Below are 27,920 nucleotides of genomic sequence, written 5' to 3'. Positions count from 1 at the left end.
AGAAGTAGTAAAAGTTAGTGGTGTGGTTTTTATATATAACTTATGTATGTAAATCATCGTTGTTGGTGTGAAAGCTAATTATGTATGAAGTTAGTTAATATAATACACACAGCTGTATGTACATAGTGTAAAAAAATATACAAATAATATAATAATTTAATTGACTTCTTTGTTCTCTTCTCTACTCGATGACGAGTTAGGTCAAACAGTCGTTACACATTTGACTGTGTTTGTGTAGTACAATCTATCTTTAAGTTTAACTGAAAGTTTTATATTTATAATTGTAACACAACATAAAAGAATAAGTGATTCTGAAATAAAGTTAACCTTGATCTTCAATGGAATAAATTTTTGATGGGAGAAAGTCATTTATTTGAAAATACTTGCAGTAATACATACATGATTAATTGCACAACCATATATTTGAAAATTGTATAAGTAATACTAGGTAATCATTGTTTGTTTATTTAGACTTTTTGGCATGGTCTACTTTAGCAGTTCTTTTATGTTTAAATATTCTACAAATGCATTTACAAAGGATAACATTCCAGAGCAAATACTTGAGCAACCACAGGATCGTGAGAGTGGACAAAAGGATGAAGGAAATCACATCAATGGAATGGTACTGGAAAAAGTTGAGGTCTTTGGATGCAGATTGCATGTGATGTGCTCCTTTGTGTCTGAAATGGAAAAAAATGTTTAGTTATGTGACATAACTGAGGAGGGGAGGTTGCGCACTATCAACTCCCGGATCTCGATGCCCTTTGGATAAGTTGTAGTGTCCCATGAATGAACAAGAACCCTGAAGTGGTTTGATTCCATGGCCACATTTGCGTCCGCCACGCCCACTCAAAGGTGCCCAAAAATCGCTTTCACTCCAGCTTTCACTCATTCAAATCCACGCCAAAAATCCAATTTTACTCCTATTTTGAAATTTCTTTCACCATTATACTCCCAGATAGGTGTTCTCTTATATCCAACATTAAACTCAACTTTTTTGATGATTATTTCGCAGGCATAATTTAAATTATGCCTGCGAAATTATGCCATAATTTAAATTATGCCTGCGAAATAATCATCAACAAAGTTGAGTTTAATGTTGGATATAAGAGAGCAACTATCTGGGAGTATAATGGTGAAAGAAATTTCAAAATAGGAGTAAAATTGGATTTTTGGCGTGGATTTGAATGAGTGAAAGCTGGAGTGAAAGCGATTTTTGGGCACCTTTGAGTGGGTGTGACGAGCGCAAATGTGGCCATGGAATCAAACCACTTCAGGGTTCTTGTTCATTCATGGGACACTACAACATATCCAAAGGGCATCGAGATCCGGGAGTTGATAATACATAATCTCCCGGCCCTCCTGAGACATGGCATAACTTATGTCATGTCCGATGATATAGGTTTCAGGACTGTATTTACTTACCGGATGACATATTCAGTCCAGAACACAGCCCTTTCTAGCGGCGTTTCAATTTGATCTCGATAAATTTTGGAGAGCGTTTGGGCATTTTCCTTGAATTTGGGCTCGGTTAGAATTTTGGTAACTGCAGCTTCTAATTTTTGTTCGGACAAATCCATAATTTCCAATGTTAAACAGAACCCATTTTTTTCGGCTTGGCCCATATTCAAGTCTTGATCAGCGAAGAATGGGAGGCATGCATTCAAATTAACAAAGGTTTTTAGCATACAGTTTTACGCCACCAAGTATTAATATTTAATGGTATTGGTAAATACCTATTAAAGGAACTCCATGATAAACAGCCTCTTGAGTGCTTAGAAGACCTCCATGCGTAATGAATAGCCGAATATTTTTATGAGCTGGAGAAATAGAAATTCCTTTAAATGTGTGTAAATTGCAGTTAAAAATGCATCTGTCTAAATAATACGCACCTAAAATGTCCTGCTGAGGAGCCCACCTAATTAGTTTGACATTCTTTGGTAAATCTTCCATAGTCTCCACTTCCCATTTCCAAATGACTCGTTGTTTCAATTTAGCGAATACATTGATAAACGCTTTACGCGTCGATTCCGGCATGTTTTTTGCTTTCACTATGGACCCCAAACTGAAGAGGATGACACCGTCTTTAGCCCCGGAGATAAAGTCGTCCAAATCCTTCGGTAGCGCTTGTCCTGGACGGCAATGCATTCCACCAACCTTTACAAAATACATACATAAATTAGATCATGCTTTTACTGTTAATGCTGCCCGTTATTCTTTAATTAATGAGATTCACCTCCACCACGTTGGGCAGCAGTGGGCGTGGATAGGTCAAGCTATAATGGCTGTTCATCAGGATCATGCTAGCATCGCGATCAGTCTCTGTTACTCCTGGGGCAGAAGGCACATATTTTCTGTACATTGCCTCCATCCTCGGGTTGTAATAGTAACGACCAAGGACCGGAATAAAGCTTGACACCGCTAAATTAAGTCCCCTCTCGAGAAAAGTCATCTTTTGAGATAATGGAAGGTACGGTTCTGGAACAAAGCTGGGTGGGAATCTGTGTCCTTGAGAGCTAGCAAGATGGGCGGATGCGGGCATCGTTGTGACGAGCATGTAGGGAGCCTTGAAGTGCGCAACTAAACCGTACGCGCATTGACAAATCATTCCGTTCAGGATGATGAGGTCAAACTTTTCATGTTTCATGATCCACTTTACCTCCTCCATTTCATACATTGTGTTACAGGTGAATTCGATAGTTGTGAAGTTAATGGATGTCAGAAAACTGAGGGGACCGGCCTGCCTCAACTCGAAAGCGTCCTGAAATAAAATTGTCAAAAACTATCAAAAAATTTCTACAAAAATTACTTGAATATTAAAATTAATTGAAATTGCCTTCATCGTTCCCATCACTCCTTCCAGATTTACTGGCACGATTTCCTTTACGCTCGGCACTTTAGACGTTTTCATTGGAGATATCACTGTTAGTTCGTGACCACGCGTGGCAAGCGCGTCGATTAACGGATCGAATACATTTTTATGAGATTTCGTCGCAACTGGGGATAAAAATAGGATTTTTGAGGCAATTGTGCATTTAGCGAGGTATGTTAATAGTACAAAATTAAAAAGTAAAAAGTAGCAGTGGTTAAATAACTTCATTTTGAGACGGATAAAAAATACAGTCTTAATTAAGCTGGAGCAAATAATTGAGTGTGACTAAAATGCGATGGACATGAAATGACATTATATATAAGCTTGCACTTTGCCCACAACATACGACGCATGTAGTTATTGTGATCGACGAGTATCACGGGTTGTTGACTGCAGATTAACTTTAAAGGGTTCCTAACACATTATTATTGTAATAACCAGAATAATAAGGCAGGGTCCGGAACCACACCAATGAATGAACAGAACAATTGAATGAACGCATTATTTAGTCTGGGAAATGTCAATAGACTATGATAAGCTATATTCACTTATATAACTTATCCACCTGTCCATCACATTTAAACGTACATTTGCTAACACTAAAGTTCAATTCCCTGACTCATGACTCACATGGAAAGATAAAATTTGTGTAAGTCCAACAGCACGTGAATTAATAATCAGGAAGCTTGTGATGATTATTACACATTTGTCTCGTGGTATTTATGTATTTTCTTTTGCATACGTTGATGAGGATGGGCAGCAATAAATATGCTTTGTTTTATAGGCTTATCTATTTCATTGTTTATGATAATCACATGCTAATAAATAATTGGTACGCATTTATTCCGACAATTACTTACATTACAGTTTATAAATTCGTTTTCAAGTTGATTATAACAATGCAGTTAATTTAACACAATTGGTTATTAAATACTTCAGTCTGGTCAATTTGACTTTTTTGAAGAGATAACTTTTTTTGCATGCTTTGTTTTTTTCCAATTGTCCTTACAACATAACCTTTTAAATACACACTTTAAAATCTTGAATGTAATGAAGAGTGAGCCTAGAATTAGGGATGCAAGAAATGCTATAACATCCAGCGAGTGGTACTGGAAGAAATTTAGGTCACGAGCTGCTGATCTAAGATGATGAGCCCCTTTGTGTCGAATTACGTATTCTGTCCAAAATACGGCCGTCTCCAACGGCGTTTTTGGCTGGTCTCGCCAAATTGTTGAGAGTTCTTTGACGCGATTTTTATAGCTTGGGTTTGATAATACCTCCTCCAATTTTGACTCTAATGTCTGCTCATTGAGCTGAAGAATTTCAAGCGATAGTGCAAATCCAGCCTTTTCAGCTTGTTTAATATTCAAATCCTGGTCTGCAAAAAGCGCAAATCCGAGTAAAGGCACCCCATGATACACCGTTTCTTGAATGCTCAAGAGCCCACCATGAGTCATGAACAATTTAATGTTCTTATGTCCTAGAATGTCCTGGAAATTAAAAAAATGAGTTATACGAAAGAGGTTAATTTTCAGTCGTGCAAGGTGTGTAAATGATGGTGAGTAACTAATGGTGTGTAAATAATTGTGTGTAAGTGATTGTGTGTAAATGATTATGTGTAAAATGTCACCTGCTGAGGGGCCCACTGGATTAATTTGACATTCTTTGGCAAATCTGGCATCGTGTCAGTTTCCCATTTCCAGAGAACGCGTTGCTTTAGCTTTGAAAATACATTTACAAAGACTTTTCTATATTCTTCAGGCATGTCTTTTCCCTGCGCGATTGATCCCAGACTGAAGTAAATGCATCCGTGTTCTGCTCCAGAAATGAAGTCCTCCAGATCCTGTACGAGTTAAATAATCATTACAGATTGCATATTTGAGTAATTGAAATGCTTAAAAACGTGCGATATACCTTTGGAAGTGGTTTCGATGGGTTTGCATGCATACCTCCCACATCAATCACATCGGGCAAATTCGGTCTGGGATAAGTCAGAGCAAAATGGCTGTTGACCAGAACCATGCTAACATTTCTGTCATAGTCGAAAATGGTCGTGCTAATGCCAAATTTCTCCTGGTAAAATTTCTGCAGTGTAGGAATCCAATGGAAATATCCAACCACATCCATGAAGGCATTGAAAGAAAAATTGATGAGACGTTCGAAAAAGGTCATCCGATGAGAAAATGATAAAAATGGGGCAGGCACGAAACTCGGAGGTAAACGGTTGCCCAATGGTTCCACCAAAAATGAAGGTGCAGCCATCGTGGAAACATAAATGTACGGAGCTTTGACATAGTGGAGCAAACCGAGGAGGCTGAATTTGTACATTTCAACATTTTAATTACTGTTTTTAATTACTTTCATTAATTAATATATTGAACTTACCATGAATTCATTAATATGTCGATTACGACCAAGTCAAATTTTTCATGTGCTATCAGGTGCTCTATTTCTTTGCTGTTCAGCACCGCTTTGCACGTAGTTTCGAGGTACTCCGTGCTCATGTTCGTCATTTGAGCAACTTTTCCGACTTGACGCAACTTGAATGGACTGTCCATCGTCTTGAAGATTTCGGCCACAGGAACTATTACAATTTCTTTAACGCTGGGAGGCATGTTTTTAGACGCTTGGGACGTGAAACTCACGATGTTGTGACCTTTCTCCCCGAGGGCACGGACCAAAGGTTCGAAAACATGGACATGACTTTTACTCGCGACTGGGAGCAAAACTAAAATATTTGCACAGCTAACAGTTTGCAAAACGATTCCTAAAACTATTGATAACTTAATTAGTGATTTCATCCTGACGTGATTATTTATTAGTAAAAAAAAATTGGTTCCAAGTAATTGACTAGTTGTGAGGAAAGCTGAAATGATACTGACGGATAACTGCCTCAATGACTGAGACTGAATCCAATTCAGATATCATGGTGCGACTGTGCATGTGATACCACGATAAAAAATGACAATGCCATATGTACTTACAAGAGTTCTAATGCAATCATTTCTATTTATTGGGCTATAATACATATAGTAAACTATTTTTCATATTACATCAACCTACGCATCTGATATTTTTTAACAGGTGTGGAACTCATGACTAATTTGTAATACTCGTGACAATACTTAAAAATTTCGGACACGATTGAAGATTCTTTAATTACGTTTCTTGGAAGAGGTTGTCTCAACACTAGTTTTCTTGCAGCACTTTCTCCACAAAAATTTTATAAAACATTTGAATATATAAGAAACGCCTAAGATTATAGAAACTAGGAATAAAATGACATCCAGAGAATGGTATTGGAAGAAATTGAGGTCACGAGATGCAGATTTGAGATGAGGTGCCCCTTTGTGCCGAATTACATATTCCGTCCAAAATACGGCAGTTTCTAACGGAGTGATGGGTTGGTCTCGCCAAATTGTTGATAATTCCTTAACTTTGGCAGCATATCTGAAAAAGGATTATGAAAATATCTGTAATGACTTAATTGATTTAGTTTAAAATTAAACGGGAGCGTACTTTGAATTCCCAAGAACCTCATTTATTTTTTCTTTCAGAATTTCCTCCGTCATTTCCAAAATTTCTAATGAAACGGCAAATCCAGCAGTCTCAGCTTGCTTAATATTTAAATCCTGATCAGCGAAGAGAGGAATTCCTTAAAAATATATTTTTAAGTAATTATATGTATAAAACAAGGTAAAACTAAATAGTCATAAAATATTTATGCATATATTACCGAGCAAAGGCACCCCATGATAAATTGTCTCCTGAATGCTTAAGAGCCCACCATGAGTCATGAACAGTTTAATATTCTTATGTCCAAGAATGTTCTGGAAATTTAAAAAAATGAGTTATACGAAAGAGGTTAATTTTCAGTCGTGCAAGGTGTGTAAATGATGGTGAGTAACTAATGGTGTGTAAATGATTGTGTGTAATGTCACCTGCTGAGGAGCCCACTGGATTAATTTCACGTTTTTTGGCAAGTCTGGCATCGTGTCAGTTTCCCATTTCCATAATACTCTTTGTTTCAATTTTGAAAATACGTTTACAAAAATTTTGCGATATTCTTCAGGCATATCTTTTCCCTGCGCGATTGATCCCAGACTGAAGAAAATGCATCCGTGCTCCGCCCCAGAAACAAATTGTTCGAGATCCTAAAACATTATGCATTTAGTCAATTATAGCCTAATTTTGTATACAAATTCGTATTTGTACACTTTCAAAAACCTTACCGACGGCAAAGGTTTTGCACTTTTGGTATGCATCCCACCAATGTCGACAACGTCGGGTAAATATGGACGGGGATACGTCAGAGTGAAATGTGTATTGGACAAAATCATGCTGACATTCATAGCAATTTCGTTGACTGTTGTATCAATGCCAAGTCTTTTTTGGTAAATTTTTTCAAGGTCGGGAACAAACATTAGTTGTGCGACAATATCAATAATCACACTGAAACTCCAGTTTACCACGCGTTCAAGAAATGTCATACGGTGCGAATACTGCAGAAACGGGGAAGGTATGAAACTTGGTGGGAGGCGATTTCCTGTTGGATCTGGATAGAATATTACTGTTAGTATTTGTATAAAATTTGATAAAAAAATAAAAAATAATGTAGATACCCATGACAAACGAAGGGCCCACCATCGTCGTCAGAAAAATGTAGGGTGCCTTGAAATGTGGCAGGAGTCCTAGCATGCAATAATTTAATAAGATGTCCACTACGACCAAGTCATACTTGTCATTCTCGAGCATGTCCGTCATTTCGTCACTGTCGAAAACTTTTTCACACGCATCATCTATGTATTTCGTGCTCGCGTTGGTTAATGCTGCACAAAAATTAAAATACATATAATTTTTAGTTCATAATTATCCGAAAAAAAGAAACAGTGTGACTTGACCAACCTGCCAATTTTCCAGACTTTCTCATGTCAAAGGGATTTTGCATATCTTTAAAAATCTCCGACACGTGAACCACCACAATTTGCTTGACATTTTTTGGAGCATTCTTTATTTCTTGTGAAGCAAGGAATGTAATTTCATGTCCGCGTTCTCCCAATGCTCGAACGAGAGGCTCAAATACATGGACATGACTTTTGCTAGCTACTGGAAGCAAGAACAAAATTTTAGATTGGTGAGTATCTTGAAATTGAAGCACTACCACTAAAATCAGTCCAATGAAGCCCAAATTCTTCATTTTGTGCAATCAATGTTAATGTTAATTATACACACACAAAACACATTTAATTCAGCCGAATAAATCAGCATGTACCATACCAAGATACAATTTATACTATTTGATCAGGCGTCCTATGCAGCACGTGCAGATAATTTTGCGCACATTCTTATCCATGTCAAACAGATATTCGACATATCTTATCTTCAATTTCGTCGTAAAACTACACTCGCCACTAGAATGAAATCTGAGTGAAGTGAAATGAATATATGTACTGCCTTATTCTGGATGGACACAGATAATTTTAGTTGTGCATGAAAAAATTAGTAGGTAAAAAATAACCTTGATGCTGCCTGGAGTGCTTTATGATTGAATATGACTAAATGGTGAATCACTCTTTCATCAGTTTATGATATCTCATTCTCATCATCTTGTCATGCTCGTAGCTATTTAAATGACTGTCCCATTTTCAAATAATAGATAATCAGAGCTCATTGACATTTTTATTTATGCACGCGTAGTTTTTTTTTACGCGTTTGTTATTTACATTACAAAGTTTAAAATTAGCTTGTGTAGATAATAATAATTGACAAAAACAACTGTGTACCACACTCAGATATATTCCATTTGCCAAGCTATGCCTAAAATGACAGCTAAAATTCCCAGTACAATTAAAAAAGCTATCCAGAAATATTTGTACAATCCATAAAAAAATATTAAAAGGATGAGAGATGCAACGACAAGAAACAAAACAACGTCGTATGATTGATACTTAAACAGCGAGAGGTCCCGAGACGCCGATTTCAAAAAATAAGCTCCATCATGGCGGAGGACGAATTCTACCCAGAAAAGAGCCCGTTCCAGGGGGGTTTGCGGTTGGTCACGGAATACACGTGACATTTCTTGAATTTGTGTTTTGTATCTGCGAAAATAATAAGAAAATATTTTTAGAACAAAAAATCACTCATTTCATATATTTATAAGTTACTGATAGCGATTATCGTAACTTACGAATCATTCGTGATCATTTGATTAATAACTTCACTAAGCTTTTCTTCAGTCATCTCCAATATTTCAAAGTTTTCCCCAATTCCATTCTGTTTAACATAAGCCATATTTTGACCCTGATCTGTAGGATGTAATATTTTAGCATGAATTCTGCATCATCATATTAAAATCGTGTATGGCTTAAACTTTAATGCGTACCCAGAAAGAATGGAAATCCAAGAATTGGAACTGCGTGATAAACTGCTTCTTGAACGCCCAAGATTCCACCATGAGAAATAAACAGTTTTATGTTCTTGTGACCTACGCACATAAATATTAATTTGTTCAATTACATATATATCAGTTGATATAAGTGAAAACTACTGGTTAGATAATTTACCTAGCACGTCCTGTTGTGAAACCCATTTCTCTAGCCGAACGTTGGGAGGTATCTCGCCAATGAATTCGGCAAAATCACTCTCCCACTTCCATAAAACATTTACACTGAGATTTGAAAATACTTGGGTAAACATGATCTTATATTCTTTGGGTATCTGGCTCCCTTGAATTACAGATCCAAAGCTGAAGTAGATAAATCCATTCGTAGAGTCGTCTAACCACTTTTGGAGATTCCCCTAAAATTAATAAATTTATTCCATATTATTATTAAATTAATTTCATGAATTAACACAAACAGAGAAAACCAACCTCTTCGATTCGTTTACTTGGTCTGCAGTGCATTCCACCAACCTCGATAATATCAGGAGCTACGAAATTGAAAATATTAATGGCAGAATTATTTTTTAGTTATCCAGTACACATTTTCATCCTGACTTACTTAAGGGCAGCTTAGAATTCATAGCGAAATGAGTATTTGACAGGAGGAGACTGAATGTCCCCTCAATTTCTTCAATTGATGGAATGTTTGGTCCGTGCTTGCTGGCTATAAACTTGTCACTCTCTGGTTTATGTTGGAAATATTTTCTGCAACGGATGAGCCACTGCAGTATAAAGTTCTGTACTCTTTGGCAGAAGGTCATCTTATCCGTGTAGCCGAGGAATGTGACGGGAACAAAACTGTAAGGGAGATGCAATCCATACGGCTCGGTAACAAAGTTGGGGGGCGGGAACGACATGACGCCTATGACGGGAGCTTGGAACTCGTGGATAAGTCCATAAAAGCAGTAATTTCCAACGGCATTCAAAATCACGAGATCGAACTTGCCCTTGGGGTCTTTAGCCAACTTTTTGAAGTCCTCCTGCTCGTAGATTTCGGTGCAGATTTGCATCAAATCGGGATTCAGTGCGGCCAACCTTGAATCAAAATTTGCATTCCATAAAGTTAAAAATTTACATGAGAAACAACTTAGCTTGTGAAACTTCACCTTATCCGGATGGGTAGGCGCAGCAGGTCAAAGGGGGTTGCCAATCTTTCCAGTACTTTCTCCCCCGGAACAAAAACAATGTCCTCAACGTTCTCGATGGGGGGTGAACTTGCAGCCGAAACGACAGTTATATTGTGGCCTTTTGACGCCAGTTCTTTGATGAGTGGGAGATACACATTTTTGACGCTCCGACTCGAAATGGGTAAGAAAACTAAAATATTTTTACTGTTGCAAGGAAGTATGCAACTTGTCAATGTCGTCGTAAAAATTAAAAAAAGAAGCACTTTATTCATTGTAAAAAAAGTTTGTATTTCTTAAAGTTAAAAATTTTTAAGAATAAAAATAAAATTTAAAAAATTTAAAATCACCAAGTTTCATGAAAACACAACTTGCCTTGTGAAGCTTCACCTTCACACTGACAACAAAAGGTTCTGAAGCTCTCTAATTATATCGTAAATCCACTTGAACCCTCGACTCCGTTAAGCAATAAGCTAGCTTTATCTGCCACGAATTTCATGGCCAAGTAGTTTTTGTGTGTATGTACGCATGAACTTTGGTCATCGGAAGAGACACACACCCCAATTATGACAAATCACATTCATTTAAATAATAGCTTATCACTTGCATGCAATCCAACCCTTAATCATCGATTGAATTTGTAAAACAATTTTTTTAAGTGGGAGTGACGACAGTAGGCACAGAGTACAGACGGTTAATCCAGAATGAGGGTTGAAGAGTTTATTGAAGTGGGACACACACATATGTACAAAAATTTGTACCCAAGAGTTGTTAACTATTTGGGCAAGTACTTATCATTATCATGATCATCATTACTGACCATCATGTAACATAGTTCTGATTGTTTTCCTCCCTTCGTCCCGGTATGTTTCTTCAGGGTCAGAAAATGTAGATAAAAGCACGCCAGGGTTGGGGAATAACTGCTCTGCATTTGGTACTGGATCAAAGAACATCGCAGATTGACGTTGCCACTAAAATTCATGTAGGTATTGATTACTAAAATATCTACTGAATGCACTGACGAACACCTGGTACAAAATAAATGGCGATAATTGTTCTTATGTATGTATTTCGAACCTGGACGAGTAATGGAAATTCTCCATGGGCGTTATCAGGGTGAACGCGCCGCCAGCCTTGACATCAAGCTCTTTTCCCTGTGCAATGATAAATTAACTATTTATGATAATCATGATTTGTCAGATAACAAACGGAGTTTTAATTTTTAATTGATTGACAGATCGGCATTATAATTAATATTATGTAGCACTTGAAACTTACATAACTCACGGAGGCTGGAGGAATGTGGACGGTGAGGTGAAGCAAGGGATTCGAGGTGCTTGGCTTGTTTGCGGATGTGGGAGGTGTTCCGGTGGGGGGACCTATGTAGCCATTGGGGAAAGTAGACTCCAGACGATCCTGATGAGACATTGATGACCTGTAGCCTTGGGATTTTGGAGGTTTCGTAACCTTTGGGGATTTCCCTGGTTTGTCTATCGGGGAAAATATTAGTTATTATTATCTGAGTGGTTTTACATAAATTGATGATTTTATAAGCCTGTCTGCACTCACTAAATCGAGAGATAACTGGTTTTGTTTGAACTTCACTGAAACACGATACTACAACCATGATAACAAGAATGACACCTTTTCTGGACATTTTATCGTGACAAATGCTCCGAGACATTTTTATGTAAGTTTGTGTTCAAGACTTGAACTTCAAGTGTTAAAAAGACTGCTGAATATTACAAGACGTGATAATGAGTGATTTCCAGACTGTTTGGGTTACTTGGTTACATACATACATACATACATTGGTTTTATAATAAATGGTTGGAAAACATGAATACATTAGAAACAATTGACCCATAAAATAAGGGTCGGCCCTATTTTCTGGAACCTTTTTTTCATTTATCGGGTTCCTTTTCTTCACTGCATACCTCGTCAGTTACGCAAGCATGACTAATTTGTAAAGGGAGCCTCCCTTGTCTTAGGAAAACATGTTTTCTAGTTCATTGCAACAAGAACCGCAAAATTTTTATGGTACAAACAGCAACAAAAGAATTCTAATTGGTTTTAAACTCTGAACTCCGTTATTTCAAGTTGTGCAGGTATCGGGATGAGAATTTTTCTCAGTTTTTTTATTAACCTGAACCTGCACAAACTTCCAAATCGTTTACTGCACTTGTCACTCAAACAAGGATTCATTACATGGTTTTTAATATATGCAGTTTGTAAGGTTGTAAGGAAAAGAATGATGCAGGTCATTGTTATCTCTGTTGCGATGGTCAGGGCTTTCAGCCCAAATATCTTATCTGAGTAAATATTATCTTCTTATTTTATATAATATTTATGGCGTGACATTAGTCTAGTCTCGAACATAATTGCATCGTTATCTCGAATGAAATCTCGCCTTCTTAAATTATCCATGCCAGTTTTGTTATTTAGCTGGACAAATTCTAGACTGACTCTTGTGTATTTTTTCCTTATTATGGTTGACACTTTTAAAGTGACCCTATGAGTTTATGATTTTCTGACTTGTTTAGGTCGTCAATACGTCATGACTAAAGTACCTGAAAACATCAAATTTGTTAATTAATGTTAAGTTTGTATGTACTTTGTGGGGTGGCCAGACTAGTAATTAACCATTAATTAATAGAGACGGCGAGACCTGGGGCAAATTAAATTAGCAAATTAAAGGCTAATTGCCGACCTAATTGTCAAGCTTCCAAGTCAATAAAAATATTTTGTGACAATTGAACGAATTTCTCACGTCGCCCCTCCCACGGCGTAGTCCAAAAAAGTCAATCTTCGTCATCACTCAACTCGCCATATAAAATTGCCAGATTTTTTTCTTGAAAGTTTATTTTTGAAAAAATACAGTTTTATCAAAATAACTGTTAATTAAAATTTTTATATGATACTGAAATGAACTTGTTATTCTTGTGTTTCTGCATTTATTTCGTTTGAAAGACTGATTTATTGTTCAGTGTTGTTCTGTTTACACTGTTAAATTATTAAAGTAAAAGGAAGGAGTGAAGGCTGAAATTTCAAATTAAAAAAGTAGGACGTAGACAATTTGGCATTAACAACTTGTTAATAACAAGTGCCATTGTTAGACTTTAACCTTGTGGATTTCGTAGCAGCCTATTATTAGCAGGTTTGTGAAAACTGAAACGATTTTTTGTAATAATTTACTGTGAATTGGGTGATGAAAAATTTAGAAGCATAATTTGTGATTTTGTATATGTAGAAGTAAGGAAGCAATCAGATTGACGATGGAACCCAGTAATAATAATCCCCCTTGCGCGTCCCACTCTACTTCAAACCATAATGGAAACCGCAGTGATAATGGCGACAGTTTGCTGCGCAATGAAGCAGGACCCATCTACACGTCGTCATCATCTATCTCACAAGCAGCGATTAACCGTATCATAGAAGACGTAACAGGTCAAAATGGACAAGTTTCTATCGTCTCCGAGTCCGAAATCCCTCACATAATATTGCCAGACGTTCGTTTGAATGGGGGTCCGGCTGGTCTCCCGATTCCTGCTGGGGGCGGTGATAACCAAGAAGTTGCTCCGAGAGATTCGCCTCCTATTGTGCTTGTAGATCCTAACGAAGACAGGTAATTGCTGAAATTAAGAGATTATTAGTTGGTATTATTAAAGCGGTTTGTCCCATTTTTTTTAGTAAACGATACTGTTGGGTCTGTTTTGCAACGGACGAAGGTAGGTTATCTGTTTGCTTAACAAGAATTGGTGTATTGGCATATCTACCATCTTGTGATGATAAGATTATTAATTTTTTTTATTCCAATTAAGATGATGAAACTGCTCAGTGGGTTAAACCATGTAGATGTCGAGGGACAACGAAATGGGTGCACCAAGCCTGTATCCAGAGATGGATTGATGGTTAGTTTAACAACACATTTAGTGAAACAACTTGTCTTTTAAAATAATTCTGGAATACTATTATTTGAACAGAAAAACAAAAGGGAAATACCGCAGCAAAAGTTTTATGTCCTCAGGTAAGTACTGGTCATTAGAATAAATGAGTTATATTAATTCGTCAAGTATGTAAATTGTAAATATTATAATTTTCCTACAGTGTAACACGGAATATTTCATTTTTTATCCCCCACAAGGTGAGGAATTTTCTCGTAGCATTAAATTAATCAATATTTCTTTGTTATTAGTTAGAAATTGTTTCTAATTTCAACGTACGACTTATTTTAGGATCACTTGTGGTAATTATGGACTCTTGCGACGCCCTTATCTCCCGTGTTTGCCCATTTGTTGCTGCTGGTATTGTAGTTGGTTCTATTTACTGGACGGCTGTAACGGTGAGTGAGATCAATTTGGAGTCTCAGAATATGGGGATTGAAATTGAATTGAAAACTAAATTATTTTCAGTACGGGGCAATAACGTGCATGCAAATTATGGGTCATAAAGAAGGTAATAATGAGCAACGTCATAAATTTTGTGCTTAATTCGGTTCTAATATAAATTCATTTAATTCAGGTCTGACCGTAATGGAAATGGCCGATCCGCTCCTTCTCCTGTTTGGACTACCTTGTATTCCTGTGATTCTGATCTTGGGCAAAATGATTCGTTGGGAGGATTCTGTCTTGCGATTTATTCGGAAACATTCTAGAAAGATACCTATTTTTCGACACATTTTGCCATCCATACAGTGAGACTTTCATCCATATGAAACTTATTGATTATAGCATGCACGCATAGTTATTATGTTCATTTTTCGTAATTGCAGTCCCCCCACATCTATTGAAAGGCTAAGTCAAGAATTGCCTCCTCTCTCCGACCCAGTCTCAGGTAACAAGAGTTATTATTAACTTTCATCAAATCATTCAACGAGATTTGAATAATTTAACACTTGTTTGTCTGCAGCAACGAGAATTTTGTGTGGTGCTTTACTCCTTCCTACTTTTGCTTCAGTGTTTGGAAAAGTCCTATTCGAAAATGTTAAATCAAATTTTCGACGAGCTTTATTGGTAACATAAACATGAAATGATATATAATTTTCGTCCGGTCGACGTTGCTAATAAATCTATTCTTGTGATCGTAGGGTGGCGTCGCTTTCGTCGCATTTAAAGGCATTTTGAGAATATACCACAAGCAACAACAACACGTCCGCCAGTCGAAACGAAAAATTAAGGATTTCAATGAAGAACGCATTCGTGAAAGTGAACAAAATCGAAACGCCACAAATACTCCTGGTTCCTCTCCAAGACCTAGATATTAATCAGGAGGGAAACTAATACACCTTGTAACGAATATAATACATAATAGTTTAGAATCATTATTGATTTTTCACTACCAGTATAAATTAACATATTCATCAGTTTTTATGGTTCATTGTGTTACAATGAAAATTTGAATTAGGTCAGGTCTCTTCTTACACCTCATCTACCATTTGCTTAGATGTACAGTAAAACATAACGCACTCTTGTAAAAAAAAAATGAAAAATCTGGATTATGTCTATAGACTGAGCGTGAACTTGAAGTCTACAACTTGATTACATAAATGCTGTGTAGAGAATTCTTCTATAGTTATTTATTGTTAATGCGATATGTATCATATCACAGATCCGGTTTACCAATTAAAGGACTAGACAATATACTTGTAGCCTATTTATTGGTTCTTAATGATTAAAAATGTCTAATGCCTTGATATTGATTAACATGCTTGTTTTCCTTTTGGGTGGAGTATTTTTTCCTTAATGGATTACAAAATTTCATTAACCATCGTCATAAATAGATTCGTTTTATTTCATGGTAAAACAGTCGACAATGTAAATGGTACAGGATGGCGAAAAGTGAAATTGGGCAAAAAGTTCCCATATCAGTTATTCAGGTTAAACCTTTTCCTCAACTTCAATATGGGGACAAACTTAAATCAGAACCCCCTCCGGTAGCAATTCAACTATTCGAAACTTGTTTCGACATTGGATTTTATTGCTGCTGCGTGCCCTATCGGTTTGTTAAGTCGTCCACTACTGGCTATTATGCAGTGACTAATTGTTTCCAAAAGGTTGTATACAGAGTTTTGGTTTCATATTATTAATTGGCAACTAATTAACAATTTTACCACAGTTGTGCTGCATTGTCATGCACTGTTTCGTCTGGGTGAGTGGATTTTACCGAATTTTGAAACTGACAAATCCTTCCCAAATATCAACCTCCCAGGAATACGGCGTGCCTCCGACCATATTTTACGTATCTTTGGACGTAATGTCAAACATTTTCTTGGTTTACTCAACTTATCTTTTCTGGGCACACAAGACCACTTTCGAGTGGATGTTTTCCATTTCCAGTAACCCAGTCAAATCCAATGATAATGCAAATATTAGACCAAAAACCACATGGATGAAAAGTTATCCATACCCAAAAATTTTCTTGACGCTTACATTCTTTGCAATTTCATTTATGAAGGGTGTCGATTTGATACTTATGCATAATTTAGTCACGGACAACACAAATCTATCATTATACTTGGGTTTAGTACCTTTCGTAATGATTGTCGTGTATCTGCATTTTTCGAATATGATATTTGCCATACTTTGCACTTTTGTAAAGCATCGTGTTGATGTTTTTATTGAGCAACTAAGGACGCAATCTTCTCCAGTCGAGGTATTCATTTAAGATTATTCTGTTATTTATTAAAATATCTCATTTTCACAATTTTCTAACAGATTTTCGACCGATATTTCCAAATGAAGAAAGACTTTCACAAGTTTAACAAGGCTTTCCGTGTTTTTACTTTGCTCGTATTAATGACTGGATTACCATTTCACTGTTTAGAAATTCGCTTGCTTGTACAAGTTGAGGGTAAATTTTTGTCGAAAACGATGACTGGAATTTATCTCATTGTTACCGTTGCTTCATTATACATGGCAGCCCAAGGAAATTATAATGTAAGCAGAAACATATTTACACATCTTTAAGCTGTTGCGATAAGCACTTATTGTACTTATCTCAGTTGGACAAAGTACGAAATTGGCTCGCAGTGAATAACAACGTAGAAAAATTATCCTCAAAAAAGCTGATGCTGCTTTTGCACGAATTGTCATCCAGTGACAATATTGGTCTTCAAGGTGGAAAGTTTTTCACAATTACTTATCGACTTATTTTATCGGTATGTCACAACAAACGAACATGTAACTAGTAAATTAAATTCTGACTTGTTTGACAATTTATTCAGGTCGCCGGCATAATTGTGACTTACTCGGTCATAATTCTACAATGGAATGATAAAAAGTAACGCTTAAGATAATGTTAGGATTTTACATGGATCCCTTCAGATTGGTTTTCCTCTGTAATCTAAACTTTCTCCGAACTTGTTCCACATTCGTTTTTCCATTAGTTGAAGTCTCCGAATCTTTTTGGAAGTTGTTTTATGATGCACAATATTCTCAACGTCAATATGCGTATGATATGATCTGCAGTGACGCATTTTATGAAAATTGCCAGGTTTTCGTCGTATCGGGTCGTAAATGTTTCTAAAACAATCGAAGCAAATATTTATTTTCCCAGAGGAGTCTGCAATTACAAAAAATAACCAAGTAATTATTTCATGATTAATTTGTACACTTAATTAGTGAGGGAAAATTGAGACAAACTTTGGTAGTAATCTCCATACAAAAGCGTCTCGCAGCTTGAACATGTATCTGCCCCTTTGAAAAAGCAAACGACCACGGGACGAGTATAACTGGGAGTTGGCCATGACCTCCAACTCGTTATATTGTAATTTCCTGGACTTGAAATTAAATTATGGTTAAGTATCATGGTAAAATGTATGCATTTTTTTTTTACTTACCCTGGAGTCTGCATGCAAATAATTTGAAGGAATTTTTTTTACAAATTGTTAAACAGTTGCATGATTCTCAAAAATCTGAGAAACTATCCGTTCTGCTTTTCCTTTCGCTTTGATGATTTGATGGCAAATAAATACATACACATTTCGATATTTGAAAGTTTCATGCCATGTTCATATTATTTTCGGCGTATGAATGCAAATTGTACCACTATAAAAGTTAACACTGACTGACACGAAGATTGAGAATTCATCATCATCATTTCAGCCAGATAGCATATTAAATAAGTGACTTTGCTCCCAAGACATGAACCTTATTTCGTGTCTATTATATTGGCAACCTTGCCCCGACCCGATCGTCCGACAAAATAAGTAAGCTGACAGACAACGTTATTTGTCCAAAATCATTATTATTGACTAAAGGTGAAACTGGAGCTAATCAATCATGATCATGACACACGAGTCAGTCACAGCATGTACATGTTATTATTTGTATATTATGAGGAATTGTCAGGCAGGGAGAGCCTCCTTTTTTGGGGCAGAGCATAATTTAGTAATTTTATGAAAATGGTTCACGTTATTACTTGTACGCATTAGTGGATCGCTGACGGATTATCTGTTGACACGCACACTAACTCGTCACATCCTTCGTTAGCACAATGAAGATTTGACTTTTAAACCCATAAAATAATAATATTTTACGAAAATTGTACATAAATGAAGCATTCTAAACATTGTTATTATTTTGTTGTGAGATTTTAATTAGCAAATGTACCTAGTTTTATGTCTCATCATCAGGAAACCTTTTGCCTTTGTGAGCATGTGACGACGCTGGACTCTTAACCTCCACCCGCGTTGGCAGATTGTATTATGCCGTTTGACAATTACCTGCGAAATACAATTAAACTTTGAGTAGTCGAATAATTAGTCGCAGACGTATCAAGGAACTCTAGAAGAAATTTTGATAGCATTGCATACATGCGAATCCGCATTCAAATTCCGAATTTAGTAAGTCATGCCATAAAAATTCTCATGAGTCAAGGTTGTTTATTCACGGAATGGAGTATGCAAAATAAATTTAGTTTGATGACGCTTCCTTTTATTGTGTTATTTAATACATCAAAGAGATAAAAGCATACATATTTAAATATTTATCCAAGTCATCGAAATACAATGATTATGAGTAAAAGTCAAGACCTGGTGGAAGAGGATGCACGTCCTCAGTCAGACCTCAAATAATACATGCGTAATATGTATGCTAACCTCAAAATTAAACAGGCCAAAAATACGAGGAAATAATAATTAAAATGTGACAATATCCTTCCGTAACATACATACATATGTACATATTGGCTCATTATTTGTTTGTAAGTACGTCGCTTTAAACGTTATTAAACTGAATGAGAGTGTGGAATTCAGAACAGTACGGTAATCAGAGAGCGGAAGACGTCGTCACACCTTGAAACATTGAAATTGAAATTACATCATATTTACTCGCAGCTTTTTTAGAACTGGAGTTTCAAGGGGATTCTAAAATTCGCATGCATGTCAGACTCGAGATTCGCCAAATGAGACATGGCAATCCAGCCACCATGTGAATCAAATTATGACAATGAGAACGCCATAATTCTAGTTATTACTGGTCTGGGTAACGTCTCTGTGGATCTGACATCTGAGAATTTTGCCACATTTCCATGCAGTGTGGCTGTATTTTTAAGGTTGTTTCTAATACACAAAAGCCGCAACAGCCTCCAACCTCCTACGTAATGTATATTTTAACAAAATGCTAATACAATCTGCGTGTAAAGGTAATGTTTAATGTGTATTCGTATTAAAGAAAGGAAATAGATTATTTATTTAAGAATTACATTATGTGTTTTCCATATGTAACACTGTGTCGTCGGGGGTAAAAGCGTAGTTAATTACCTACTCATTATTAAGTCTCTCCCTACATGCATACGTGCATGCTCTGTCATTACAACAAATTTTATGAGTCATTATACATTTGGGATTTTTGCCTCCTTTTTAGCTGAATAGCTTTTAAGGAAATGGGAATGGATGCAAGAAGGAATGGTGCATTATAATGCAGTGGAATTGAAAATGAGAGTTTAACAAAGCACACTCCGCGATACGACGAGGAACGGTTTACAACAACTTCTGAAAGGCTGGACAAGTATGAAGTACACGAGCGTCGCAAATGGGTTTACTCATCATTAATCAGTGTAATGAGAGAGGTGGGTAGGAATTCTAAGTCGCCAGAATTTTTAAGATAATTTTACTGATTATAATTGTTCGTGATTTGGGAGAGGAAATTGGTTATTTTAGTTTAGTGAGTGGGTGTGTAGTAGCAGAGATTAGTCGTTGTTACATCATCGACCTGTGCCGATTTTTACTATCTTGTGTGCCGTAATAACATCTCTGGTTTAGTAAAATTGCATCACATCGTAAGTACAAACAAACACATTCGTCGTCGCGTTTTCTCCAGTGTAAATAAATCACGGTTAAGTGTGTTTATGTGATGCGATACATTCTTAAAATTGTGTTACGACAGAGCAGCTCATGTCAGTTAGGCTCACTTGTCCCGATTAAGACCTAACCTTGACAATTAAGATTCATTTAATCGTGCGTGTGCTCGAGAAAATATAGCATTCTGTTCAGTCGGAGTAATAAATTAGGAGAGAAAAGTGTCAAATTGTGTGTGTGTCAAAGTGTGATATCATTTTATTTAAAATAATAAAATGGGTCGCCCGTCAGCAACAGGTCCAGTGGCGTTTCGGGTTGTGGCCACAGTTTCTGCAGTAAGTTTCAGTTTTTCATGCTTGTTATGGTGTGAGCATTAAAAGAAGAGGCCATTTTTCATGCAAATTAAGTTTAAATTTAATATTCAGAAGTTAGTGTCACGTAAAATTGATTTACTAACTTATTAGATCTTCGCCATCGGGGTGATTGCCGCCTCTGGAGCTTTATTACACCAAGCTATCCGATTTCGGGACACGTATTACTACGGGGCCGGGTATGGGGGAGGAGGATACGATTACTATGGTGGGGCAGGTCGAAGTGGTTATTACGGGGGGCAACAAGTCGGTTATGGACAGGGGAATTATTATGGGGGTGGCCAAACAGGATATTACGGAGGGATTGGTGCTGGTATCGGGTATCAAGATGTTGGGTATGATATCTACCGATATCACAGGGTTATCACCATTGCCGCCATTGCACTGGGGGCTGGAATTATACAATTTTTGGTCTCTTTGCTGTTATGCTGTGTCAACGAAGACGTAAAACATTACTAAATGCATATAATTTGTACCAGTATTCAAGAATATGGATATTATTAATTTTCCTTTACATGTGCAGAACGCCAAAGGAATGGCAATCGGATACGTAGCCGGAGCCATATTCATTTTCATCGTTCTGATCGCCTGTTTCGGCCTTGCATTCCAATATCGTGTCATTTATCCCTACTACTTTTACAACTATTATCAACTCTACCAATTTCCTGGCACGTATTATCAATACAATCCAGAAGGGCAGGCGTTTTGCGCTATTCTTGGAATCAATCTAATCTATCTCATCGTTTCCGCCATTGTTGCTGGAGTATTCGCAAAGAAAGCTGCGAATTATGATGACCGAGTAGAATGGCACGTTCGGCCAACCACCGCCTCAAGTGGGGGCAACAACGAGTATCGAGCCTAAAACTAAACCAAGATATTAATACCAAGATTATGATAACTTCATAATTTCAGTGTTTTTTTGTACAAATAAACTTTCGCCATTTACACATACTATTTACTTATTTACTGTTAGTATATTACTTTCTATGTACCTTGTTTAGTTCTTTTTTGGTCAGTCGTGTTTGTTAATTTATATACTCAATCGAGTGTATGTGTTTAACTATTTAAAAAAATTGTAAATAAAGTCGTCCATTAGTTGGTCATACATTATGTAATACGTTCTTTGATGAAATGCATGAAATAAATCTTCTTTAGGGGCAGAAACGAGCATTCCTTCGAGAATTGTTAGCAAGCATGTACATTTGTAGCACTAGTTGGTTGGGGTCCCGGTCGTCGTTGGTGAAATTCGTGATGATGATGATGTTGTTGTTGTTGTTGTCGAGTTAAAGTTAAAAGTCCCGTTTGAAATACGGGGGACGTGTACAACAGTATGAATGAACTAGTGCAAATAAGTAAGTTTACTTTCGGACCTTCTTCATCAGCAATGTACGTACCCATCATCACGTATATAAGTTCAACACAGTTGTATTTGCTGTTAATTTGCAGTTATGACAGTTATATTTGAGGACTATGCAAAATCACATGATTTTGACGATGCACGCCCATGCAAAAGTTACCTATTGCCAATACAACGGGGACATTGTTTACATAAATAAGAGTTCATTGTAATAACGATGGAAGATTTGTGGGTTGTGTCCCATCTGAATAATCACTGATGTGATTTGTACATTTAAGATTGTCACATAGATTTGGTAGCACTCCCACAATTTCGTGACTTACGGTTTCTTTCTGCAAAGTTACCTATAACATAACTTTTTTAAGCGTTTCGATTGGAAATAAAGTAGGAGCAAGTTATTGCATTGCTTGCATTGCATCATCAGTTGAGCGGATGTTGAGCGTCTTCTTCGGTCAATTTCTACGTAGTAAATAACGTCGCGTGATAAGACCAAGGCAGCAAATTTGCACGAATTCCCACAAGTTATAAGCTTGTCAAAATATAGGTAAGTTTCGTTTTGAACTTGATATAATTTCCTTTAAACTTGGAATTCTACTACACAATGCAAGGTCCAAGTTGGCATTTTCAATATTCTTGACATTGGCAATTTATTAAATTAAATTAATTTTTTGTATGAGGTCGGAATTAATTAATTAATATTGTGTTTTCCACTGGAAAATGTAATAATATGGACCATGAGATAATATTTAAAATCACATTGTGATTCGATTCGTTTGCATGCAAATCTTACCGACGTGGCAAATTTGTAACTAATAATTATTAGATAATTAATTCTACTTATGCATTGTTTTTCAGAGACGAAACAATGATTGGAGACTCTGGCACAGATTATCGCAATGTTTCTGAAGATGCTTCAACGTGTCGAAGCAATTCAGTCGGCAAGAGACCGATCCATGTTCAGCCCTTTCAATGGAAACAGAGACCGAGTAATATAAACATACATATTTAATTGACAATTAGTTAATTAAATAATTTATATAACATTAATATTTAATGGCTTTTCGTAGGACAATTCAATGCTGTAATTAACCCTCCGAATAATAATGGTGGGTCAAATTTATGGCAGAACAGAAATGCAAATGGAAATGAAAATGGTGGTGTATCAAGAAAGTGAAAATTGGCCAGAACTATTCCGAATTTAAAGAATCTGTACAAATAAAGTTCAAATATCGCATAAAAATAATTAATTAATAATCCCAATTGTTAGCACGGTCAAGAATGCTATACCGAAAACGAACAATATCATTTTATATATTTTCCGCAATAAATTAAATTATTATTTATCATATTATCATATTAAAATAGTATGCTGCATACATAGTTTAAACTTTCAATCTCTAGAATCTAGAGTCTAGATATGATAGGGCCCTATTTCACCAGCTCTCCGCACTCCGTACTCCACACAAAAAATTGTGGATTTGTGGAGTGGAGCGTTTCACAAAAGTAGTATTTTGTGAAGTGCGGAGTGTAGATTGTGGAGTCAAATTTTGGGGAGTGCGGAGTGAAATTTGACCTTCCCCGTTTCACCAAATTTTACTCCGCGAAAGGTCATCGCTCGAAACTCCGCACTCTACATATTTTTTTGCAAAGTGCTCGGACACTCTGCAATTGGCTTTTTAGCCCGAGTCAGGGCTTATGTACGCGTCATGTCCGTCTGTCTGCCTTGCGATAACTGTCGTAGAATAATCCGATCGACTCGAAATTTTGCACAAATGTAGAAAAGGGGCAAATGAAGAGTCAGGTTCGTAGATGGGCGAAATCGGTCAAGTGGTTGACTGGTGGGGGTCATCTGGGTGGTGGGGTATTATGCACCAAAATTTCAAAATTATTGTAGAAAGCTGAAATTTGGCATAGAGATTGACAATGGTGTGTAATGAAAGAATATAAAGTAAAATTTTAGTCTACAGGGACCCTAGGGGGTGATTCATACCGATTTTTAAAACTCATTCAATCGAGCTGAAATTTGGTGTTTGGATTTCTACTGACAACTAATGGAAAAGTATGAATTGAAATGGGACCTATTTTCATCTGGACGGACCCTACGGGGTGACCCATACCAATTTTTCAAATTCGTCAAATCGAGCTGAAATTTGGTAGAAAAGTTGGTAATGGATGCTAATGAAACAATATGAATTAAAATAGGAAAAATTCTCATCTGGAGGACTCGATTAGGTGACCCATACCGATTTTTTTAAATCGTAGTATCAGGCTGAAATTTGTCACATAGGCTGCTAATTGGTACTCATGGAAGAATATGAATTTAAATTTGAAAAATCAATTTAAATTTTTAGATTTTTTGATACACATTTCAGATAAAATTTCATGCAAAAAAGTCGGATTGAGTGATAACTCTTGGCATGACTCGGGCTATGTCAAGTCTGCACTGTTGGTTTTTTGTATTTCTCTTTATGATTTTTGATCAACCATAAGTGAAGTGAAATATATTATCTACAATCCAATATTTTTGTAATTAAATTAACTGATTATATTATCACTTGATTGGACGATCACGGGTATAGAACAATAAATTTATGAAGGTGTCAGTCGTGTGAGAAGAAGAGGATGAAACAACATTGAGAAAATTAAAAAGTTCTGAAATTTTGGTGAATGAACTCCGCATTTTCACTCCGCAAACCTTCATTTTTGTGGAGCGAAAGTTCGCGGAGTAGGTCGCCACTGTGAAACGCTCCCACTCTGCACTCTACAAATTTTGTAAAGTGCGGAGTGCGGAATCTGGAGTGCAGAGTAGGGTGTGGTGAAATGGGGCCCTGGACAATATATGGAGAAGCCGTTTCTCAGAAGCGTTTCAATGAAGGTAATGGAGGATAAAATATTAGATCAAATTAACATCTCATCATCATCATCATAACTGAATCTGAACCTTACTTTTATTCATATACTAGTACGTAATTTTATACAAACTTTTAGGTTTTACAATAAATACGAAATAAAAACTTGCTTCAGATTCCATCCAAACCGGTAGAATTATACAGAAATCATGTGGGATTTTTATTTTACTGAAGCAAGAAATAATTTCGGTCAAGGGGATACAATATTATCAACACACATATTAAACAATCCTCCACAAACAATTGGCACCCGAACTTCCGGATTTGCTGGCACACATTCACATTACGGACTTGATCTATGTATCTATTTATCACACATTTAATTTTTAACTTTACAAACTCAAGCACAAAAGACAGCAGAAACTGCATGCATATAATATGCTCTCTTACTAATTAATGTATGCAATTTCTACTGGGTGCCCTTGCAGACTAGAGGATTAAAACCACTGATGATGAGACATTGATTGAAATTATGAATTGTTTGATATCTGTAAGCGGTTACTGGCACGTATGAATTACAATACCTGCGACAATGGTTGAACATGAACCGCATACGTGACTAGTCAAATTTGATTTAGCAGACAAATGAGGATCCGGAAGCATAATTTTGAAGTATAATTTTCCTACCAGACAAATATTATAATAATCTCATGATTTATTGGGTTAGTTAACTCTTCCCAATTAATAGCAATGTACAAATTGCATCAAGTTGTCGTCTTGTTAGGGATGAGAGAAGCAGTGCCTGCCTAATCATCGTGGGACAAAACAATGTCTTCTAATACTAAACACATCCCATCTCCATCTCATCTCAACAAAGATGATCGTCAAGGTCCCTCAAGCCAATGATAGACTCAACTTATGGACATGATTATGCGTTCAATTGACTTTTTTTGTTCGGTAACATTGTTGAGCTCAATTCCGAGTTGTAAGTCGTACCTATATGCGCATACACATTGTTTAGTGTGTAGTTTTGCGTTTGCATGCATTGTTTCTGAGTTTTTGCTAAGTTTCAGTTTGTCTTATAACAATCACACAAACTAATTATAAACTCTTTAACACGAGACCAATTTAAAACAAACTTGGTGATGGTGCCAATTTATAATTAAATATGGTAGTTGCATAAAGTATCGTTCAGGAATGATCTTCTGAGCTGGAGTGTTTAGTTGCACTTTTATGAATATATTTTCCGTAATTATCATAATTTTCTCAATTCTGAATATTTATGTAAGAGGATTAAGCTTTTTGCCATGTCTGTCAGGTTTGGGTGAAGGTCACGCACGATATTCATTTACGAGTTTGATGAGTTGTAGCAAGAACGGGTTTCTCTAGGTGTGCAGATAAATGCCTAATACTGCTAATAATACCACTTTTCATAAATAATGTAATTCTGCCCAAACGATTCAAAACGGCCTTGTCACGTTGACATCAATCTCACTTCTTGATCTGTAAATATTTTTATGTATTTGTCTGGATTTTTCTTTAAGTCGGAGAGGCATTTTTTATTTGAATTCACCAGAAACAAGGAATGATAAATTAATAAATGAGTCGTGATTCTAATGGAAGATTATATTCTACAAACTCTGATTTTCAGAGCTGCAGCTGCTAAAATATAAATTGCATGAGATGTGCATGCACAAAGAAGTCTTTGTGGTTAAGTCTTTCTGGAGATAATGGAACATTTTGCGTAATTATGGACAAAAAAGTATCCAATAAACTACCAATAAAAATGCCTAATGTTTGTGTCTTTTTCTTCTATTTTTATTATTACATTTCTTATTGATCAGCAGATCAGGGCATGATAACAAGGGCGTGCCAATTATAATTCAACTTACAATGGATACCCGATTGTACAGTCAACGATGTGTTTTTAACTTTATTACAAAAGCAACTCCGGTTTCGAACAGGACATTTGCATGCAAAAGAAGTTATGTAATTCACAGACTTGGCTCCGATCAACCACTTAAAGTTAAATCCTGGAAAATCTGTGGCATTAAGTACATATGTATCTTGAAGCCATTTAAGGTAAATCTGACCAAAAACCTTGAAGTTGGAGCCACATTGTCCCAGACGTGAGTAAAGCACGCTAGAAAGTATTTCCAGATTTAATGGAAGATCATCGAGTTTGGTTACAATTTCCACGTCCCACACACACTCACAATTCCATGTAAATTGAAATGATAATACATTTCTTGAACGAAGAAAAGTTAAGCTCAAAAGTTATCAAAGCTTTACATATGTAGTTTTATATGCTAATTACATGCTCTGATGCTGATCGTGGTTACAAAAAAAACATTCAGCATCTATCCTTTTATAATTATGTACCAGTTTTGGGTTAGAAGCCCCACACAGAAAGGCTCGCTCGTAAAGAGGTACACATTTCCAGAAGAATTGATGCTACAACATGGTACGATAAGTGGTATCTGTATTTGTAGTTAAGATTTTATAGCTTTTCATGATGACACGAATCGGAATTGAATTGAACGAAATTGTTATTAAAGGTGAATAAGGTGCACCAAAAGCCACGCCACTGTAATAAGTATGCGATGTG

At 36.4% G+C, this 27,920-nt stretch overlaps 9 protein-coding genes and 1 long non-coding RNA gene across 11 annotated transcripts; 4 read left to right on the top strand and 6 right to left on the bottom strand.

Annotated features, from left to right (window-relative positions):
• Positions 1-386: 386 nt before the first annotated feature.
• On the bottom strand, positions 387-3,242 carry LOC110853822 (UDP-glucuronosyltransferase 2B4). Of its 2 annotated transcripts, none has more exons than XM_022102159.2 (6): positions 2,837-3,242; positions 2,237-2,761; positions 1,893-2,157; positions 1,737-1,820; positions 1,426-1,633; positions 387-680 (listed from the first exon to the last, which is right to left on the bottom strand). In XM_022102159.2, the coding sequence occupies exons 1-6, from the start codon at positions 3,098-3,100 to the stop codon at positions 464-466; spliced, it is 1,563 nt and encodes a 520-aa protein (XP_021957851.1). In that variant the 5' UTR covers positions 3,101-3,242; the 3' UTR covers positions 387-463. The 2 variants fall into 2 exon arrangements, with proteins under 2 accessions (XP_021957851.1, XP_021957850.1); XM_022102158.2 differs by having other exon boundaries at positions 1,426-1,657; positions 2,837-3,239.
• Positions 3,243-3,665: 423 nt separating this feature from the next.
• Positions 3,666-5,760, bottom strand: LOC110853941 (UDP-glucuronosyltransferase 2B20). The gene is made up of 4 exons (XM_022102315.2): positions 5,258-5,760; positions 4,787-5,186; positions 4,503-4,715; positions 3,666-4,362 (listed from the first exon to the last, which is right to left on the bottom strand). The coding sequence occupies exons 1-4, from the start codon at positions 5,671-5,673 to the stop codon at positions 3,817-3,819; spliced, it is 1,575 nt and encodes a 524-aa protein (XP_021958007.1). The 5' UTR covers positions 5,674-5,760; the 3' UTR covers positions 3,666-3,816.
• Positions 5,761-5,861: 101 nt separating this feature from the next.
• Positions 5,862-8,332, bottom strand: LOC110854064 (UDP-glucuronosyltransferase 2B15). Its single transcript, XM_022102459.2, has 7 exons — positions 7,778-8,332; positions 7,495-7,701; positions 7,105-7,427; positions 6,814-7,026; positions 6,609-6,702; positions 6,392-6,527; positions 5,862-6,322 (listed from the first exon to the last, which is right to left on the bottom strand). Exons 1-7 carry the CDS (start codon positions 8,067-8,069, stop codon positions 6,028-6,030), a joined length of 1,560 nt encoding a protein of 519 aa, XP_021958151.1. The 5' UTR covers positions 8,070-8,332; the 3' UTR covers positions 5,862-6,027.
• A 193-nt stretch (positions 8,333-8,525) lies between these two features.
• On the bottom strand, positions 8,526-10,847 carry LOC110854016 (UDP-glucuronosyltransferase 2C1). The gene is made up of 7 exons (XM_035854846.1): positions 10,421-10,847; positions 9,874-10,349; positions 9,744-9,802; positions 9,436-9,670; positions 9,255-9,356; positions 9,060-9,177; positions 8,526-8,970 (listed from the first exon to the last, which is right to left on the bottom strand). Exons 1-7 carry the CDS (start codon positions 10,711-10,713, stop codon positions 8,661-8,663), a joined length of 1,593 nt encoding a protein of 530 aa, XP_035710739.1. The 5' UTR covers positions 10,714-10,847; the 3' UTR covers positions 8,526-8,660.
• Positions 10,848-11,132: 285 nt separating this feature from the next.
• On the bottom strand, positions 11,133-12,483 carry LOC118436535. Its single transcript, XM_035854848.1, has 4 exons — positions 12,008-12,483; positions 11,717-11,928; positions 11,516-11,592; positions 11,133-11,409 (listed from the first exon to the last, which is right to left on the bottom strand). Exons 1-4 carry the CDS (start codon positions 12,120-12,122, stop codon positions 11,214-11,216), a joined length of 600 nt encoding a protein of 199 aa, XP_035710741.1. The 5' UTR covers positions 12,123-12,483; the 3' UTR covers positions 11,133-11,213.
• Positions 12,484-13,007: 524 nt separating this feature from the next.
• On the top strand, positions 13,008-16,140 carry LOC110853788 (E3 ubiquitin-protein ligase MARCHF5). Its single transcript, XM_022102121.2, has 12 exons — positions 13,008-13,595; positions 13,689-14,063; positions 14,129-14,166; positions 14,260-14,349; positions 14,422-14,465; positions 14,546-14,582; positions 14,674-14,780; positions 14,851-14,893; positions 14,960-15,131; positions 15,210-15,271; positions 15,347-15,450; positions 15,525-16,140. Exons 2-12 carry the CDS (start codon positions 13,714-13,716, stop codon positions 15,699-15,701), a joined length of 1,224 nt encoding a protein of 407 aa, XP_021957813.1. The 5' UTR covers positions 13,008-13,595; positions 13,689-13,713; the 3' UTR covers positions 15,702-16,140.
• A 952-nt stretch (positions 16,141-17,092) lies between these two features.
• LOC118436655 lies at positions 17,093-18,514 on the bottom strand. Its single transcript, XM_035855168.1, has 3 exons — positions 18,276-18,514; positions 18,079-18,215; positions 17,093-17,998 (listed from the first exon to the last, which is right to left on the bottom strand). The coding sequence occupies exons 1-3, from the start codon at positions 18,287-18,289 to the stop codon at positions 17,757-17,759; spliced, it is 393 nt and encodes a 130-aa protein (XP_035711061.1). The 5' UTR covers positions 18,290-18,514; the 3' UTR covers positions 17,093-17,756.
• Positions 17,142-17,791, top strand: LOC118436654. The gene is made up of 3 exons (XM_035855167.1): positions 17,142-17,373; positions 17,439-17,594; positions 17,661-17,791. The coding sequence occupies exons 1-3, from the start codon at positions 17,173-17,175 to the stop codon at positions 17,718-17,720; spliced, it is 417 nt and encodes a 138-aa protein (XP_035711060.1). The 5' UTR covers positions 17,142-17,172; the 3' UTR covers positions 17,721-17,791.
• A 1,688-nt stretch (positions 18,515-20,202) lies between the features above and the next one.
• Positions 20,203-22,221, top strand: LOC110854270. Its single transcript, XM_022102692.2, has 3 exons — positions 20,203-21,070; positions 21,200-21,550; positions 21,630-22,221. The coding sequence occupies exons 1-3, from the start codon at positions 21,011-21,013 to the stop codon at positions 21,966-21,968; spliced, it is 750 nt and encodes a 249-aa protein (XP_021958384.1). The 5' UTR covers positions 20,203-21,010; the 3' UTR covers positions 21,969-22,221.
• Positions 22,222-22,702: 481 nt separating this feature from the next.
• LOC110854293 lies at positions 22,703-23,811 on the top strand. The gene is made up of 3 exons (XR_002548301.2): positions 22,703-23,007; positions 23,319-23,449; positions 23,531-23,811. It is a non-coding gene; the product is annotated as an uncharacterized LOC110854293 (long non-coding RNA).
• Positions 23,812-27,920: the final 4,109 nt, after the last annotated feature.

Source organism: Folsomia candida, unplaced genomic scaffold (genome assembly GCF_002217175.1).
Source record: "Folsomia candida strain VU population unplaced genomic scaffold, ASM221717v1 Fcan01_Sc009, whole genome shotgun sequence".
Lineage (NCBI taxonomy): Eukaryota > Metazoa > Arthropoda > Collembola > Entomobryomorpha > Isotomidae > Folsomia > Folsomia candida.
Note: the sequence above shows the minus strand (reverse complement) of the source record. Positions and strands in the feature narration are given on the sequence as shown.